At 46.8% G+C, this 19,480-nt stretch overlaps 1 protein-coding gene across 2 annotated transcripts in view; it reads left to right on the top strand.

Moving 5' to 3' along the window:
- The window catches only part of LOC135909735 (fatty acid synthase-like), a 49,200-nt gene that overhangs the window by 16,620 nt on the left and 13,100 nt on the right, over positions 1–19,480 (top strand). For both annotated transcript variants that reach the window (XM_070522818.1, XM_065441796.2), the window contains exons 5-8: positions 297–416; positions 7,827–8,182; positions 8,823–9,173; positions 15,521–15,764. In XM_070522818.1, the coding sequence (XP_070378919.1) occupies positions 297–416; positions 7,827–8,182; positions 8,823–9,173; positions 15,521–15,764 (1,071 nt within the window). The remainder of the gene's footprint in view (positions 1–296; positions 417–7,826; positions 8,183–8,822; positions 9,174–15,520; positions 15,765–19,480) is intronic.

Below are 19,480 nucleotides of genomic sequence, written 5' to 3'. Positions count from 1 at the left end.
AATTGTGTTTACTTGCCTGACTACTTTCTTACTATGTATTTTCGACCTTATTTGTGGAGAAATAAAGTAGCAGTAGTCTTTGTGGCTATTTCCACAGATATTCCGGCACCATTGCACCCTACAGCAATTATCAATGGGCCTACAGATTACAGAACGAACTGAATATATACCTGATAAATAACGTGGTTTGTATCAAACTGCACCAAACAATTCATTATTACCTGCTCTGTATGTTGTGAAGCAAGCCAGTTATCTTGGCTTCCGCAGTAACCTGAACCTTTCTTTTTCCTCTGCAGCATCTGAGGAAAACAGAGAATTCCTCAAGCGGCGCTTTCCAGTGTTACAAGACCGAAACATTGCAAACTCACAAGACATGTCCTTCGAAGAACACATCATGTGCGAGACTAAAGGGCGGGGTGAGTATATATGTCGAATGTCTTGTGAGAAACCCACATTGCTGCTTACGGCTAAGCGTTCGGGCTCAAAAAATTGCGTCTGTAAACTTTCACTACTATGCACTCTTATGCTTTCAGATATGAAGACTGATCTAAAGCATCTGCTTGATCATCTTGCGAAATAATTCATCTTGAACGATTTTCATAGCACCGTCTACGCATCCCACTTTCATGCAATGATAAAGTGGCTAACGATCCCAAGTCAGCGTAAAATAAAAATCCTAATTTTATCTACATTTATATAAGCACTGCATATAGATTGTACAAACTTGAACGAAGTGACCAATGTTTACGTTTGCGGGATTTCTACTATTACTCGAACTGTGAAGAGACCATACGCTGCGGGATTAATATTGACAACTTGTAAACACCAGAGCAATGTGAGAATGTTCACAGAAATAATGGATTAGGAAGAACGCCACAGATGACAATTTTATGCTAGATTTCTATTCGGCAATTCGGCTGCCAGCTTCAAACTAGACGTGGCGAACGACAAGAGCGAGCATTCTGGTGTCGTACTGGTGCTTCCCGATGAGCCACTCTATGCAATCTGAATGGGTCGGCACTTGGTGCGCCCTCAGTGGCTCCTGCCGAATCTTTTAATGGGTTTAGCACTCGTAGGATATTTTCTGCACTTTTCTGACAGCGTGTTTGTCTATATATAAAGAAAAATATGGGTCAGTCCACAAGATAATCTAATGTGAAAATTTCAGTGCAGTCCAAAGATGTGCACTCTAATCTTTTGGCAGAAAGTCTTTCACGATGACCTTCAGTTTAAAATAAATTCTCTAAAATTTGACAGGTACTGGGCTGAACTGAACCGCGTCACGCGCGTTCCTACAGCACAGTAGCCCAACAGTTTACTGCACTATGCGACGAATACCGGCGGGTAGAGAGAGAATGGAGCGTTTTAGCGTGTCCGGTATTCCCGTAACTGCAAACACACTGTACATATTGGTCGATCAGCGGAGGCGCAAACGTGCACGGCTGCACGGGGCATCACCTGGTGTCGTGAAGCTCCACCCGACAAACACAGCTAATGTTGCATTCACCAAGTGCATTTTACTTTGCTGCCCGTGGAAATTTTCTGCAGCAACACGATTATGCCAATGTCTAAAATTTACACCAGCAGCGAGGTAGAATACACTTAGTTGCTGCATTACTAGATCTGTGTTTTAAAGCGAAACGTCACTAACCGCGTGGAGCCGAGTTTCGCCGTTGCCAGCGATTCCAACTTCATTTGACCGCAGCTGCCTTGCCAACGCATCACATGACTCGCCGCGCCGAGCTCCGCCGCCGACGCCCGCTTGGCGCATGCGATATCCATAGCTGGGTCGCCGCCTGACCACGTGACCCACCGCGCACCTTGCCGTTTTCTCTGAGCGTGGCGCGCGAGCTGGAGGCTTTGAGCCGTCGTGGTAGAGCGGCGTCTGACGAAGCCACGCATATCGCCCGGCGAGCTGCTTAGCTGGAGAGTGTTTAGAATGCAACAGATGACGCACCGTCGAGATCAATGTAGCAACCGCGTTCGCGCGCTGTCCGTTTGTGTATCGATGCTGCCGATGTTCGCAGCGTCTCTTTGCATCTCTAGCACTCGTGCTTTCCCTGTGCCACAGGAGGCAACGCACCGTCGAACGATGCGTGTCTTTCCAAGCCTAATGACAGTCATGTCTAGCCGCCAGCCTAGGCAAAGCCGTCGTACCTGGCTTAACAATGATTGCATGCCTAAGCATAATAATTATAGCTAAATCAAAGGTTAGGCAAGTGAAACCAAGACTTAACTAGGCAAACCGAAGCTTTCGCTTTGCATATACAGGGTTACGTGAGCTAAGCCGCAGCCAGTTTTTTTCTGGTTTGGCTTGGTGTCACCATGCAGCTGCACCTTGCAGACCATTCGGGCTTGCACGTCTGCTCATCTGGGAAAATGCCCAGACCACTTGCGTTTACCGCAAAACAGGACGTGCCCTACTCTGAAATTTCTCAGCGTTCACATGCACAGGCGCATCGGAGGCCATTTGTACGTCGTGGGATCGCCGCTTGATGTCACAGCTTGTCCAGAGAGAACATATAGTGTAAAAAAAGGTTAGCGAAATGCGCCTAACAACATGCCCGCAGCACGCATTCAGATTCCAATACAGCTAATCGAAACCTCAGTGCCGTTTCACTTTGTGGGTGGTGTAGTACAGACGAAGCTATCGGCTCTCGGTGCACCTAGACGGCTGCGCTGTCTTCATCGCAGATCATATACAAGCAGGTCTTGAGTAGACGCGCCATACGCAGCAGCAGCGGGACTAGAACGCCCCTTTGTAAACATTCGCTTCCTATTCAGATTAACAAGCATGTTGTCAGCACGCACACACAACATGAGAACATCACACTCAATTACCACGGACGCTCGCTGTCAAAACGCTGGTGTCAGAAATCCCGGCATCAAAAGCGAGCGAAGCGATCTTTGTGCATTCTATCGCATCGACGCGAACTGAGCGGCGAGAACACAGCGCAGGCAAAGCTATGAACCATGGACCACATAGACTGCCTCCAAATCAGATCGTTTTCAAGATAAAGCCCATGCGACCGCGCTCTGATGAAGCACAACGCCCCTTTCCCGCCCCCGGTGCCATGGGCGCGACAGAAGATGGCGCGTTCCCTCCCCTTTTTCGCCCTTGCGCATGCAAGATTAAGCCGCTATCATCGGCTCATCATCGCACGCTTTCTCTCGCACACACAGCGTACGGCGCACGAGCACGATATTTTCGCGAGACGAAGCCGGTACGTCCGCGTCGCAAACAAAAGCTGTGTAGCAACTGCCAAATGAGGTCAACCCAGCGCGCCACCGCCTACCTTCCTCCTTCGCGACGCTTGGACTCATTCCTTCTAATCCACTTCGCCCAACAAAACCTAGACGTTGCTTTGCCGGGCGCTCCGCCCTCCTTCCTACTTTCCCTGGCGTGCGATTCTCTTCCCCTCCAGGCGCCTTCCTGCTCCGCTTCTTTCGCAGCTGCAAACGCACATTTGCAGATTGCGCTAGCTCGCCAGATACGCTTGAGCGTCAGGAAAGTTAGAGGACGCCTAAGCTTTGCCTTTAAGAGGGGCACGCGATAGCATTCGAAGATCTCCGACTGGTACTCACGTTTCCCGGAAGCTGCAGCTAATCCAAGCGTAATGTTTTTCCGTGAAACGCTTGGCGGGGAACGCTCTGAAGGAAGGCTAGCTGTCTGGGTGTCTGGGCCTTTTTTTTCTTTCCCCCACGACGGCAGCAATGAGGATGTGCGGAAGCGACCGCCAACCGGATGGCGTTCTAAGAAACAGAGTGGAGCGCGCCGCTCCTATAATGGCAGACCTCAAACACTAGCTGGAAAAGGGGTTTGTATTTGAGTTTCCGCGTGACACAATTATGTTTTCTCGTATATTCAAATTGCACTCGGACGCTATCATGTTTGGAGGTAGTGTGTAAGTCGTACCTTAGAGATTTACCGACGCTATTTACATTGAGAAATTCAGTTAGGTAAGTAACGTCTGTGCACCACGTGGAGGGTCTGCGTAACTTGGGATGCGTGATCCGGAATAACTGTGCTTTATCGGGTAACGCAGCCGATGCCGACAGCGGACATTGTGCGGCCCTAGCGCTTGACGCTCGCGCGTTAACATCCCAGTCCAAGGTGCAAGACACCGCTGACTAATGTAATAGACCATGTGATTAAAACAACTAAAATTCCATTACGATGGCTGGAAAGCAAGATGAAACACATCTTCCAAGGCAAATAGTATAATGTTAGTACGAGTTCGTACAGGCCACTTACATGTACGTCGGTATTATATGGAATAGAAACGTAAACCATAAAAGTGGAACTGTTGAAGTGGCTGGAGAAAAATGATAAAGTGGGAGAGCTATAGAATGACTTGCGACCAGCATACGCCTACAGGGTATGTTGCAGTACGTTAGTGTATAGCGGTAGCAGTTGCTCAGAATAGATCCCTATGAATATATAGCATTGTGATCTATTAAAGGAGCTTATACAAGGCATTGCGATGGGATATACCAGGGCATAGACGATGATTTAGTGAAGCTATGGAGAGCGAAATGTATGGACAACTGAGTGCGAATTTCTGGAACTGACGGAAATGCAAACAAATACCAGAAATTCGCCGAGGACATTATTAAGGATTTGCTCTGTTCCCAATGTTGTACCAGCTTTATGTTAAATAGAGAGAAGAACTACCGTAAAACAGTAAATTGGGTTGGCTAAAAGCACGAGCATACAACAGCAAATGTTCGCAACAAGATGAGCCATACGTCTGCTGTGGTGAAAATCCCGAAACCACTCAGCACACCCTAATGATATGCGAAGGGATTCACCCATTAGACCCAAAGGTAATGTACACCTCAAATAAGCAATTCAATTTAAAATGGATGGACACAGAAACGATCAGCAGTCGAGATAAGTTAGAAACATTCAGAAACTGATGGGAAAAGAAACCGGGAAGAGATTGATAGGACTGGAACCGTTACTGACGTATGTAACAGAACAGAGTAGATAGAGAAGTTTTTGGAAGAGATAATTATTAAGGCGATATATAAAAAAATTCTAAAATTAAAAGCACCTATAGCATACATGATTAAATCAAGCCGACTAGGCAGACAGGGGAGAATTAGCGTAAAAGAAAAAAAAACAACACACATGGGAATAAACGACAATGAAAAGTGCTACACTCACCATCATTTAATAGCAGGAAGGGTTTCCCCTATATAGAATTTTTTACTTATGTGCGCAATAAAAATATATGGAAACATTGGAGATAGAGCACGTATAGGTCGAAGGCGGTTGCGCAAGTTGAACTCTGTGTTAACAAGTCCGATCTATGGCTCACTTATACAATGCTTTCTCTTATTTTTAATAAAGAAGGCTTCGAATGCAAGTCCACAAGAATCGTTGCCGCTCTTACCCAGGAGTAGGGTCCTATTATCCTATAGTGGTATCCTATAGAAAAAGGTCCAGTGACTTGAGGTGGACGATCCCTTCTATGTTAAGAATTCATCGGAGGTTGCGAAAATTGTGGTTCTAATGGTGGTAATAGTTAAGGTTTCTCTGTTGATGGAAACGATCGTCTGTACTCAATCCCGCAGGATAGGGTTTTCGTTTCATTAAGAGAGTGTGTTGAAAGCAATGACGGGACTGACTTTCAGAACTCTTCAAGCCTGTCAGTGGACAACGTTTTAACTTTACTTGAGTTTTATTTAGGCGTCACTTTTGCTCAGGTTAAGAAGCAGCGTTTTCTGCAGCGTCGAGGGTAATATGAGTATGTATTGACTCATGTGTTGCTCAGATTTTATTCAGTGGGGTGTTCTTAATGGTGGTATTGAAACGTTTTTTTTTTAATTTGTTGATGTCATTTAAGAGTTCTTAAGCAAAGCGTCTGGTGTTACGTGGCATTCTATCATTTTAGAAGCTTTTAACGTTACGGCCAAGACCTTTTTTTGAGCATGAGCTACCTGGAGCAACGTTTCCGTACTTTGTAGATTTAATTATTTTTTATGGTGAAGTCCACGTCTGCTCAGTTTGTAAGCTGCGTGTTTTAAAGCAACTATTACCCTGCGATTCCGCGCAGTCGAATGTGATGACAGAAGCGGTAGGTACGGTTTGTTTGAAGTCGGCTCTCGGCTAGTCTTGCTCACACGGAATGCGGTCTAGCTGTGCTAGTCTAGTAGGCCGACGGTCGGCAGCTGGCTTCCCGCTGCTGGTCGCGAATGTTTTAGCCGAGGCACTGTAGCAAACAAGTAAAAGTGGATCACAAAGGGCCAGAACTGAGGGCGATCGAACGTCTGAAGTTGCAGAAGGAAATTCTACCGCATGTGCACAAAGTGTCACACACTCCTACAAATGTTGCCGTCCGTCATGGTGAGCCTCTTGTTTCGTTTCTGCCTCCAACAGCCATTCTAAGCTGGGCCCTCGAATTTGCAGCGAAAGCAGATGAGGTTGCCGTAAAAGGCAGGGGAAGCCATTCGTCAAGTGCTCTAGAGGTGTAGTTTGTTTCTTCGCGTCGTCTTGCAGTGAGTTGTATGTTGGTTGAACGGAACGTTGCGTCAAGGACCACTTAAGGGAGCATGCGCAAAAAGTAAGCAAGAAAGAGAGAAACGCCTAGATATGGTGGCCCATGTTCCTAGATGTGACTGTGATGCTCGTTCTTTACCACCGTTCCGGACAGCAGCGGTAACTCTTCTTGTAGACTTGCATTCGAAGCCTTGTTTTTCTTTTTTCTAAAAAAGAAGAAATATCGTTGTGTGGGTGAGCCGTCGATAGCTCTTCTTATTGATGGAATTCTCGCGCAACAAAAAAAATTATGGGGTTTTACGCGCCAAAATCAATTTCTGATTATTGGGCACGCCGTAGTGGAGGACTCCGGAAATTTGTACCGCCTGGGGTTCTTTAATGTGCACCTAAATATAAGATCACGGGTGTTTTCGTATTTCGCCTCCATCGAAATGCGGCCGCCGTGTCCGGGATTCGATCTCGCGACGTCGTGCTCAGCAGCCCAACACCATAGCCACTGAGCAAGCACGGCGGGTACTCGTGCATCTTTGACCTATGTGTGTTATATATCGATGTTTCTCGATAGTTTTATTGTGCGCATGCATGAGAAGATGATACATAAGTAATGCAAGGCGTACTACACCAAAAAATAATGCTTCTGGAGTATACGTTTCAAAGGTTTTGCAAGTAAATTATCATCATCATCACTATAGCGCGGTAGAGCAGCCCGCCTGCTGAGACACCTCATACACTACGCATTTTGGTGGTGGCAGTACGGTGTGTCGTTATATTGCTTCACTGCTAAGCGTATTAACGTTGACATTGATCGTGAGATGGATTATGCTTCAATTTTGCACGCATTGCCTACCTTCTTCTATCTGCGCAAGTACAGTGCGAATTGTGCTAGGTAATGTGTTCTTAGGCAAACGATCCATCAAGCTCAGATGACACATCGCACTTCTGTTGTACAAGTCAGTTTGTGTGGTATGTTTATCTGGATAGTAAGCATTGTTCTTTTGTAGGTTTTTATTTATATGCTCACGGTTTTCTTGAAATATGGGTTTCGTATGTGTCGACGTTTTCTTCTATGTTTGTGTTTATATACTGGTCAACGCAATAAAACTATTAGTTAGCACTCAAACCTACCTCTATTTCGTCCGTGTTTTCCTGTGTTTTCGCTCAATTACATTGTGTTATATTAAAGCTCGGGTTCTCCTCGCGCCACCAGATAGTCGCGTCAACGTAGTGCTCTATATATTTAGACATTACTGCGTTGCCCGCGTCCAGAATGAGGGAGCGAATTTCTCATCGATGTATTTGTACACTTCTATCTCCCTTTCAGGTGTTGATGTGGTGCTTAACTCGTTGTCCGAAGAGAAACTGCAAGCCAGCGTGCGTTGCTTGGCAACGCATGGCCGCTTCATGGAGATCGGGAAGTTCGACTTGTTCGAGAACAATTATTTAGGCCTGTCTGTGTTTCACCAAAACGTAAACTTCCATGGGGTCATGCTGGACAGCTTGCTGCTCGATAACACGGCTGCTCTGGCTCACAAGCGCCGTGTCGCACACCTTGTAAGCCAAGGAATCAAATCTGGGGTGGTGCAGCCGCTGGATGTCATCAGCTTCACCCGACAGCAGGCCGAAGAGGCCTTCCACTTTGCTGCCTCTGGGAAAGAAACGAGGAAGGCCGTGATCCAGGTACGCCATGCTCCAACAGCGCCGGGATTGGAATGTTAGCGAACGGTCTTGGGGTGGAACTATATTACCTTCCCACCGACACGAGTATTGCGTTAAACAAAACGCACGCTTCACTTCTTCCAGTGCATCCACAAATTCCCTGTTATGTACCGATCCAAATGCTAGGAAAAATTTATGAGCCAATAATCATTCGGACAGAAATGTATGTACATGTTTCATACGGCAATAAAAAAAACCTGAAGCCTCCTTAGTAATGGTGGAATAAACAAGCTTATAAACCTCATCCTGGTTTCCTAGCTCCAAATTCAATGAGCGCCTGTGACGGCGACTCGTCAATGATGGAAGATAATTAGTCCTTCGCATGCTGTCGGAACAATAATATTGCTAATCTAACATTGATTGGATTGGACGTATTCGTAAACGCGGCAACTAGGAAAATTACTTTCTTGCTAGAAGACTCGACTTCTTGCGCCATGGTTCTTAATTAACGAATATCTCAAGATATCGTGAAATGTCTGTCGTTAATAGGAGGTATCGCGTTTTTCCTGCCCCAAATACTGCGTCCTGTGCGACTCATTTCTGAAATTCGCTTTTGACTGCAACACCTGCACCAGGCGTTAATGACGCTGAATGCTTACAGATGCGGCAAGAAGAGATCGAGCGTACGACTCGCACATCTCCGCTGACGCTAGAAGCAGTCGCACGTCCGCACTTCTACCGACACAAGTCTTACGTCATCGTCGGAGGCCTGGGTTGCTTCGGTCTGGAGCTCGCCGACTGGATGGTGTCACGTTGCTGCCGCAAGCTCGTCCTGGTGTCAAGGAGCGGCGTGCGCACTGGGTACCAGAGGCTTTGTCTTCAGCGGTGGAGTGACCTGGGGGCCACAGTTCTCGTCATCAACGACGAAGTCTCGATGGAGGAAGGTGCTCGCAAGATTATAGCGACTGCAGCAACTATGGGACCCGTGGGAGGGATTTTCAACTTGGCCACGGTAATTTACTTTAACGACCGCGTACTTGCTAACTTGCTGTGGGGTTTTATAATATACGTTCTTACTATGGGTTGTTATAACCGGCGCTAACATTGACCCCTTCTTGTACGTAACTTATCACGCGGTTGTGATAAATTGCATTTTTAAGGTAAAGTAGCCAGATGTGAACCATTTCGAGGGAAGAAAATTTGGGTCCAAGTAAAATAGCTTGCTGCGATAAACTACGTGCTCCCAGGCAATGAGCGGCGGCTTTCGGGTATCGCTAAAAGGTAGCTTTAGGTCGACCTCAAATCCGATGCCGCTTTTCCAGTTGCATGTAAAACGCAGAAATACTTTTCAGATAACCTTTGACCGCTCTAACGGAAATGTGTTGCTTTATCGCCAAAAAGTTACTTTTTGTGACTGTAGGAAGCAGAATTTGATTCAGTACATGAATTTATTTTAAACATACCCAAGCATTCTGAAGTTTGCAAAGCGTTGAAGCAAAAATTTAGAAATCCGTGTTTCTACACGCACAAACTAAAACAAAGGTCCAGCAGTTTCTTTAACTGCATCCGTTATAGCATCTAAAGTGCTGAAATTTGATGTATTGAGTTACAGGTTATGTGAATCGTTTATAATTTTTACAAGAGTTCTGCAAAAAGCCCAGTAAAAAATTACTAATGTACTTCACGGAGTGCAAATATGTCAATGTTATCCACGTTTTTGTGTTGTTAAACGTCGCCAGAGGGCGAAGCACTGACTGCTATAGCAAGCTTTACAGTTGGAGTTGAACTTCTCGGACATTACTCTAAATGTGCGTGGTTATGACTAACGCGGACACGATATACTTGGTCGCGCCAAATGTCTATTCTCCTTAAGAGCATTACCAGGGCGTGTTTGACCTGTAATGACACCGCACATGCTCCACTACTGCGGCCTGTCAAGCGCCGTACCAGCAAAATTATACCATCTATGGATTTGAGCTCTGATATTCTTTTGCTGTATTATTATATAATAGTATGCAAAGATTTATAATAAAGGGCATGCTCTGTGGGAGTTAAGTTTCATTACATCTGTTTTTGTGCTGCCATTCTCAAAGTTCTCAGGAATTTAGTAGTGAAGAATGTGAGACCTGGTGTGAGCAACTGTAGTGATAGTGTAGAAATATAAGCCGTGTATGCAGCATGGTATGGCATATAACATACTATATGAACTAGTGCTCGCTCCCATCACTGCCGTTCTGTTGATGCACACTGTTGGTATTCCACACACTATTATAACTCTAGGTGACCATCTTGCTTGCCTTCCTGTGCTGAATTTGGCGCTGTCCTCACAATCCTTCCACAGGACATTTACTTCGCTATGCTGGCGTCTTCCTACGACTAGCGCATCTTGACTTGGTCTCCACCTGATGTTGCGCTCTCGCGCACCGGTTATATTCCGTCTACTTCAATAGATCTGTCTTCTACCGACCTGAACAAAATTATAGCTCCAGACCTGCCGCTCATCAAGCTGACGATCTCCTTCACCTCCTCTCCTCTTTTCGGGACGTCCTTGACCTTTGTGACCGTCCTCTGGGTCAAACCTGCGCTACCAAGGACCACATAAACACTGACGACGGCCATCTGATCCACCGACGGCCATACCGGGTATCTCGCCTTGAGCGCCAGATCGTACAAACGGAAGTCGTCAAGATGCTCGCCAAAGATATAATCGAACCGTCCTACAGCCCTTTGGCTTATCCTGTGATTCCTGCTAAAAAGAAAGAAGACAGCTGGATATATTGCGTGGACAACCGGCAACCTAACAATGTAACCAGAAAAGCCTTGTACCCGCTGCCACGCATAGATGATGCCCAGGATCGCTTTCACGGCGCCAAGTATTTTTCTTCAATCGACCTTTGGTCAGGATACTGGCAAATGGCCGTCCATGACATGAATCGTAATAAGACTGTTTTGTTGCTCCTGACGGCCTTTATAAGTTTAAAGTCCTGCCCTACGGCTTATGCAACGCACCGACCACCTTCGAACCCATGATGAACACCTCCTCACACTGTTTTTAATGGTCCATTTGCCTGTGTTGTCTTAATGACGTCATTGTATTTTAACCACCATTTCAAACGCATCTAGACCGACCACCATCTATCCTTTCTGTGTTTCTCAACGCCGGCCTGCAACTTTATTCATCAAAGTTCCAGTTCGGTCGACAGCAGGTTACAATGCTCGGTCATCTCGTCGATTTGACTGGTATTCGCCCCGTCCTTGACAACGTTCAAGACGCGCAGAAGTTCCCGGTTCCGACTAGCGCAAAGAAAGTTGGTAGCTTTCTGGGACAGTGCTCCTACTTCCGTTGTTTTGTCCACACATTCGCGAAAATCGCATGTCCGCTTACAAACTTAATGAGGTAAGGCTCATTTCGACAGCTGTCCTCTAACAGAACTCCACAGAGATGCCAGCGGCTATGAAATCGGCTTGTTTTTTTGTCCCTCTAGGATCCCATTGGGCGTATTGATCGCTGGGCACTACGGCTCCAAAATACACCTCTTCTGTTCCTTATACCTCTGGCCGATTGCACCGGGACGCTGACTGTTTGTCTCGCAATCCCGTTGACCCGCCTGAAGCTTACGACGATGCGCTTGCATGTGTATTCTCGCTTTCCCTTTTAGCCACATCAGTGATGAACAGCGCCATGATACCTTACGTGATACCCACCTTACGTGAGCTTATTCAGAAGCTGGATTCTGCAGCACCCGATCCGTCTCTTCGCCTCTTCGTGCTTAGAGATAGTACATTAGGTCGCCACAATGTTCACCTGGACGGACGCGAACTGCTGGTTGTCGTTCCTACGCATCGGTGGTTGAGCGTTTTCGGCCAGCTCGATGACGCGCCGGCCACTGGCCATCTTGGAATTTCCCGGACCTACGATCGCGTTTGGCATCGCTCCTTTTGGCCCGCTCTTTACCACTCCGTTCGTAGCTACGTCACAGCATGTGAACCGTGCGAACGCCGAAAGAAACCACCTACGCCTCTTGTTATCTCCTTCAGCCCCTTGACATCCCGTCTTTTTGTCTTGACCCCCTCGGTTCATTCCGGGCCTCTATTGCTTGCAACAAATGGATTGCCGTTGCTACGGGCCATACCACCCAATAAACAATTACACGCGCTCTCCGTACTGGTTGTACTACAGACGTCAGCGATTTCCTGCTACATAATGTTATGTTACATCATGGAGCCCCTTGTTAACTCCTCACTGACCATGGCCCCTAATTTCTCTCCAGCGTTATCCATGAACTGCTTCGATCCTGTGCGAGAAAACATAAATTTACGACGGCATGCCACCCGACAACCAACGGCTTGACTGAACGATTCAGTCGGACGCTACCTGACATGCTTTCTATATGCGTCTCTTCTGACCATCAAGAGTGGGAAGCCGCATGGCCTTTTCTTACATTTGCCAACAATTCTTCCCGTCCCGATACCGGTTTTTTTTCACCATTTTATGTTCTGTTTGGGCGCGACCCAGTGTTACCTTTTGACACCATAATCCCCGCTGCCGAACATGTGCGCACTGATTACGCCCGCAATGCCATTTCCAAAGCTGACGATGCACACCAGATTGCATTCCACCGCCTTACGATATTGCAAGACCACCAGGGGCACCTCCCATCATCGCGACATTATCTATACTTTTGGGGCCCTTATGCTTCTTCGGGCTAATAACTCGGTGTGTTGGACACCGAAAGATTTATTTCCCCGTACTCCGGATGCTACCGTGCCTTAATACGTGTAACAGGCGTCATTTACGAGATTAGACCACTCGTGTCTTCCTCTCTGTTGGTTTATGCGCCTAAAGGCGTTATTCACGTATCCCGCCTTAAACTTTACCACTCCTTTACACCATAGCAAGCACCGCGACGGCGCTTCAGCTGCCAGGTGTCACGTTACGGTAGTAATCCTCTAGAGGAGCGCAGAAAAAGAAGACGCTTTTGATCTGGCGCACGGATTCGTTGATATAGTTAATGCTTGCGCTCTGTATATATATTGTAAATACGTTTGTCGTGTCTGCCTCCACTAACAATATGCGGAAATAAATGCGGAATCACAAGACAACGCCGACGAGTGTCCGATTTTCCAGTGTCCATACAATTGCAATAGCAATAACGGAGCCAGACTAAAAATAGTTTACCAAAGCAAAAACGGGGCTAGTTGGAAGACGTTCACACAAAGGGCAATACGATCATGAAAACATTTGTCGTTTCTGCGAGCGTTTATGAACGCACAAGGCAATATGTACGTGACTCGTAGCGAAACACAACCGTGATGCAGTGATGTGATGCTTCTTCACCTACCATGATCGCTTGTTCGGTCTAGATGTACTTCGTATAAAGTGTTCTGATATTGAAATGTGTAGCTGTAGCTTCGACGCTCATTGGAAACGCACAGAGAGGTGGTAGTACTAAAATTTTCCCTTTTTTGACATCCTTCCACCGCGCTTCAAGATGCGTCACCAGAGGTGACTTATGGTGTAAGCTTATCTTTTCAAGGCGCTCGTACGTGAACACCACATGTAAACACGATATAGACACAGACTTCTGCCTGCAATGTCTCTGTGTGTGACACCTAAGCAGCACTATTTAAGCTTTAAAGTCAAGCTATAGGAATTACTCTCCATTGAAGCATATACGGCCAGACATTTACGTGCAGGTGTTTTTATATGCGTAAGTATTTCTATGCCTACCCCACCAGAAAACAAGTTCGTCCGTCCTTATCCTAAGAAGAACGCTTTCAAGATAGGGCCCGCAACAGAAAGCGGTTGCTGCCAGTGCTGCCTCTCGCTTCAACGCGAACTGGCGAGAACACAGCGTGCACGAAGCTGTCAGCACACGCCGCACTCTGTCTCAGTCGAAGATCACTATCAATATAGAGCCCACGCGTCTTACATCAACGCGAATTAAGCGGCGAGGACATAGCTCACAGGAAGCTATCAGCACTCGGCTTACTACGTCCCCATCACAGATCGCTTTCAAGATAAGGCCCGCGCAGCCACGCCAGATGCAGCCGCCGCCCAAGCACGGTTGATAATGGTTCCACGCACATGGATAAGGTGCTAATGACCAATAAAAGCTTATAATGATCGGACCGCCATCAGCGCACTTGGCGCTGCCAGGCACACTAGTTTGCTTGCGTCATCAATTCACCTTGCGCCGCCGTACGCAGCAGTTCCTGTTTCTGAAAGGCCATCTTTTATACTGGTCCGATCAAGTTTCGTAGCACTGATAATGACATCGGGCTACGGGAAGGGGATCAAGTGGCGCAATGCTCACGCGTACTTGCACAACCCCCAGGGCAGTTTCTTTGTGAACTTTTATTGCAAGAGTGAATATGTGGATACTGCAGCCTGAATTTTCTCCCTTATCATTGCCGTCACTGCCATTGTGATGTTCCGTGTAAAGTCCAAGTGCGACGACATCGCTGCCGTACACCGTATACTTTGGGTGATAGTGAAAGCTTGCGAGGGTGCGATGAGAAGGACGCCGGTTCAACATTGTGCATTCAACCGAGGAAGGCGGTCAGGAAGCGCGCCGTCTCTTATTCGGTGCAATATAACATAGTGGGGAGGGCTCTGCTTGGGCGACGGGCAGGTACGACACTCCCGAGCGCCGCCACGCGGGCACTGCCTTGAAAGCGATCTGCGCTGTTTAAAGAGTGTAGGCGCGCCGAGGACTGTTGGCTTCGTGTACAGTGTGCTCTGGCGGATTAGTTCGCGCTGAAGCAAGAGCCAGCATTGAGGTCAATATCATCGCGGTGTGTGACACTCTTCATCACGTCAGAATTTTGACGTCAAGTGTCAGCCGTCATCGAGTGAGGTGTGTTCATGTGTGCCTGCGTTAAGGGCACCACGCTCATCAATTTACTTAGAAAGCGAATGTGTAGAAATTTACACGACCATTAAGACTGCTACACTTAATGCGTATAGCTGCCTAATAATTTGTTTTGCAATCGATTCGCCGCCTTTGGGCCGAAATTGCGATATTTTTCATCATCTAAAGTGCAAGAAGTTTTGAAGCTGTGGTGTGTGATTGTCATATACCACATTTAGAGCAATGTATTTATATTATCAAAGGAACAATATCTTAGCTCTACCAACCCGAGTATAAGAACTCTCTCTGCATTTTATTCTGTGACAACAGGTAATGTGCACTTGATAGCTTTTATATTCTTTGAGTCAGGCCATGCAATGCCATTGTGGTAAATTCTAATCTATCACATGAACGAGTTGATGAGAAGCGGATGTGTTTTATATAAATAACGGCGCGCATCCATTTGAGTTTGTAAGAAGGCGTTCTACTTTTTTTATATTCGCAGGTGCTTCGCGAGGCCTTGATGGATAACCAGTCGGCCGAGATGTACACAGATGTGTGCAAGCCCAAAGTACTGGGCACTCAGTGCCTTGACGACGTGTCAAGAATTGATTGTCCCGAACTCGACCACTTTGTCGTTTTCTCCACCGTGTCTTGTGGTCGTGGCAATGTTGGCCATACAAGCTACGGCTTCGCAAACTCCGTCACGGAGCGTATTTGCGAGCATCGTGTAGCTGAAGGGCTCCCCGGTGAGTACAGTGGTTCCTGCGTCAGGTGTCCCGTTCATATCAACGTAAATTTCACAATTTTGCATGTGAAAGGCAACATAACCCTGTCACCTGCTCAGGCGAATGGTCATATTCCGCAAGAATTCGTGGCAGGAAGGTTGCCCAGCTGTAATAGTATGGTGCTATATGTCCTGATAACGGAATAGCATTGTTTACTACGTTAACTAAACAACATGCACTGTTGCAGAAAATGTATATTGCGTGTCACAACTAAAAGCATCATTCGATGCACTGATATATAGTTGAAGATAAGAATCAATGGAACAATGGAAATACGGAAATTTTGAAGCTTCATTTCTTTAGGCCTGCAGTGAAAATAGCTTTATTTAGGGAATTAGCTGCGATGTAAGCGTATTATGTGCTCATTTTTCTTCTTTGGGCACCTTTGTGTAGCGCTGAATGACTGGTAACATACGCGGGAGTAGACTACTTTTTATGAGACGGCCAGAAGTCGGATACAGTCGAGCACTGATTGGTCCGCGCTGCCCACCTGCGTTCGGCGCTTGCGACAAGAGTGAGGTTTACCTTGTCCGGTATTCGCGGATACTCAGGCGGACTGAGCGGAGGGGCGGAGGCGTAAACGTGAGCAGCCTGCATGGTGCAGCCACCTGGTGGCGTAGAGCTCAAACAGGCAAAAACAGCTAACATTCCAGAAACCAAGTGTATTTTACTTTGTTGCGGGTGTATACTTTTTTGACACCAACATGATTACGTCACTACGGAAACTTTACACCGTCATCGAAGTAAAATATATTTGGGAACTGCAATATTAGCTGTTTCTTTTCTGTCTCAACTCCGCGTGAACACGTGGCTTCACCATGCAGGCTGCTCACGTATACACCTACGGGACTCCGCTCCAGCGCCCCATTCCGTCTGCACTTGCCGGATTACCAGCCCAGCTAAACTCTTTAATATCGATCCCGGTTTGATCTGCAGTAAACAGGTATACTTTGACCGCTGGCATCCGGGTGTACGCTACGGAACGGGCAGGCGCCGCTTATTCGGAGGGGAATCGGTGCATGTAGGTGGGCCCGAGGGCGGGGATGAAGGCGGCCGCACGGGCCCTTCTTGAAAATCATCTGCGATGGGCACAGAGTCTATCCGCACTGAGGCCGACAGCTGCGTGTGCGCTGTGTTCTCGCCGAATAGATCGCGCTGAAGCGGAAGTTGCAGGAAGGCCAATTCACACATTGGGGATCGCACTTATGCTCACCCCAGCGTTTTGACAGCGAGTGACCGCGATCATCGAGTGACATGTCTTCATGTTTGCTTTTGCGCGCCTGATGAAATGCTTGTTAATTTAGTTAGCAAGCGAATATTTACAAGGTTTTACGGCCCCGAACAGTGTAACCATTACTTCGTGTAGCTGTATACAATTTGCTTTCGCGATCTACCCTTGGCCTTTCGCGCGAAAATGCGACACTTTCTTAAAATTTGAACAAGCCAATTCGAATGGGTGCAGTAGCAGGTGGTAAAGCCGGGTCACGTAAAGCGTTATTCCCAGGCCCACGTCAGGCCTCAGGCCTGGAGGTCTCGGGCCAATACCAGGCTCAGTTTTTATGCCTAGGGCCTGGTCTAGGCACGGCTCAATCGCTTGTGGGCCTTGCTCGGACCTTCGTGCAATTGACGGCATTCTGCATGAAAGCCAGGTCTTCCGTGGGAAGGTAAAGCGATAAATTACGAAAAGTTTTATTGAATACTGTGTCAAACAAAACGAAACACAGTTGAAGCTTCTTTTCTTTTTTGATTCTCTAAAAACCATTATTGATCCCATGATCGTGAAAAAGAGGGTAAGACCCGCTCTTGATACGATTTGTGCCTACAGATTTTTCGATTGCAGTGCATGTATATACAGTGAAAGCTCGTTAATTCGAACTTCAATAATTCGAATTTATGGATAATTCGAACTGTACGATTTGGTCCGGCCAAGCTCCACAGAAGTCTATGTATAAAAAAGTCCGTTAATTCGAACGCGAGAACGTTCCCTCACGGATAATTCGAACTACGCTCGCCTGGCACACGGCCAGAGAAACGCGCCTACTGCCTACACACAAGGTTGTATTGCCTCCTAAACGGAAAGAACGGCGAGAGAAGGCAAAATCGCAAAAAAATCTAACCGACGCGGGGTCAGCCAGAAGGCAGCGGCGGCTGCCGCCTCTCCGTTCTACGTAACCTCCGAGACTACTTGCCCGTTGCGAATCTCGGAGGCTTTACAAATCTTGTACAGCTGCTAATGCTGTGCGGAGATGGCACGGCAAACGCCAAAACACAGCGAATCAAGTACGTCGCAGCTGCGCTTGCAATCAAGAACCAACGAATCAGGGCCTTCGCCACCTTCACATGTTCGGCGTCTTTGTCTCGGCAGTCTTCATCGGTTGTGTACCTCTGTTTTCAGCTTAGGAGGTATCGGCCGTCGCGATTCATTGTGATGGTGTTAAGCCTCGGCTAACGTTCGTTTCGGTGGACATCGGTGGTGTGGCACAGTCGCACGGCGTGTGCTGGCGCCGCCGCACACGCCACGGCACACGCCATCACTTTCTGACACGCCAAATTTCTGACATTCCCTACTGCTTCCAAATCGCAGTGTACTGTTGCTCTACTTCACTTTCGTTAGTTCGAACTTTCGTTAATTCGAACTGAAGCGGCTTCCCCTTGCGGTTCGAATTAACGAGCTTTTACTGTATTACAGTTTCGAATGATTGATTCCTTTCGCACTTGCAATATTTAACCGTTTTCTATTTATTGCACCACATTTAAGGTTACTTCAAAATGGGGATTTCAGTGCACATCTCTAACTGCCACATTACCCGGATTTGCAAGGTTTTTCGTGGGTCTTTAATATATGCAACAAATGTGCTTGATCGTGACTTCGGCACAGTCGGTATGGCGGCTCATTCCCGGCTCACGCGCGTGTCAATGTGCATCACATTAGTTATATTTATTGCCTTTGATTTCGAAGCAAAAAAATCGTGTGAACTGTGACAGCCTTTTCATACACTATACGATAATATAATTTGAAGCTTTTCACTGCGGCAAGAACAAGTTATTATAAAAGCCCATTTAAGAACTGTGTGTGATGTTACTCATGGTCCGATGAAAATAAAAGTGCACAAGAACTATAACTGAAATTACTTGCCATAAACGTTTGACTCAACTTTGATTTCTTTCCTTTCTTTTTCTTGCATAAAGACATTTATGCTACTACCACACACCGTTTCCTTTTTTTATGCTTTTACGTGTCAGCTGTAGACGTGCTCTGTGGAAAAGAATATTTGGAATATGTTATTGCAAGTGCATTGTTACTCAACTTTACCACTTGAGCTATCGTATTTTTAGTGCACGGGGCGCACCATTGTACACAGTGCGCCTTAGCTTGGAGCCATGGGGCCGGTCTCGGGCTTCGAACGGCGGCCTCGTGTCGTACCCAGGTCGGGACCTCACGCCCGTGCAGTGCTCTAGTATAGATAGTGAACATCTTTATACATTACACGTGTTGACGATGAATAACACTATTCTTGCCATAAAAACAAATGACAAAGGCAGTACGAATTTGTTGCTGAGATTCACTTCTCAAAGCGACGTAAATGGCGCATTTACTGAAGCACAAATTATTCTATGTTGCCTAAGATGGACAAAGACCCCCTTTACACATAATACACTTAGGCACTTATTTTCGT

The sequence above is a fragment of the Dermacentor albipictus genome, chromosome 8 (assembly GCF_038994185.2).
Source record: "Dermacentor albipictus isolate Rhodes 1998 colony chromosome 8, USDA_Dalb.pri_finalv2, whole genome shotgun sequence".
Classification (NCBI taxonomy): domain Eukaryota; kingdom Metazoa; phylum Arthropoda; class Arachnida; order Ixodida; family Ixodidae; genus Dermacentor; species Dermacentor albipictus.
This window is presented reverse-complemented; position numbering and strand designations above follow the sequence as displayed.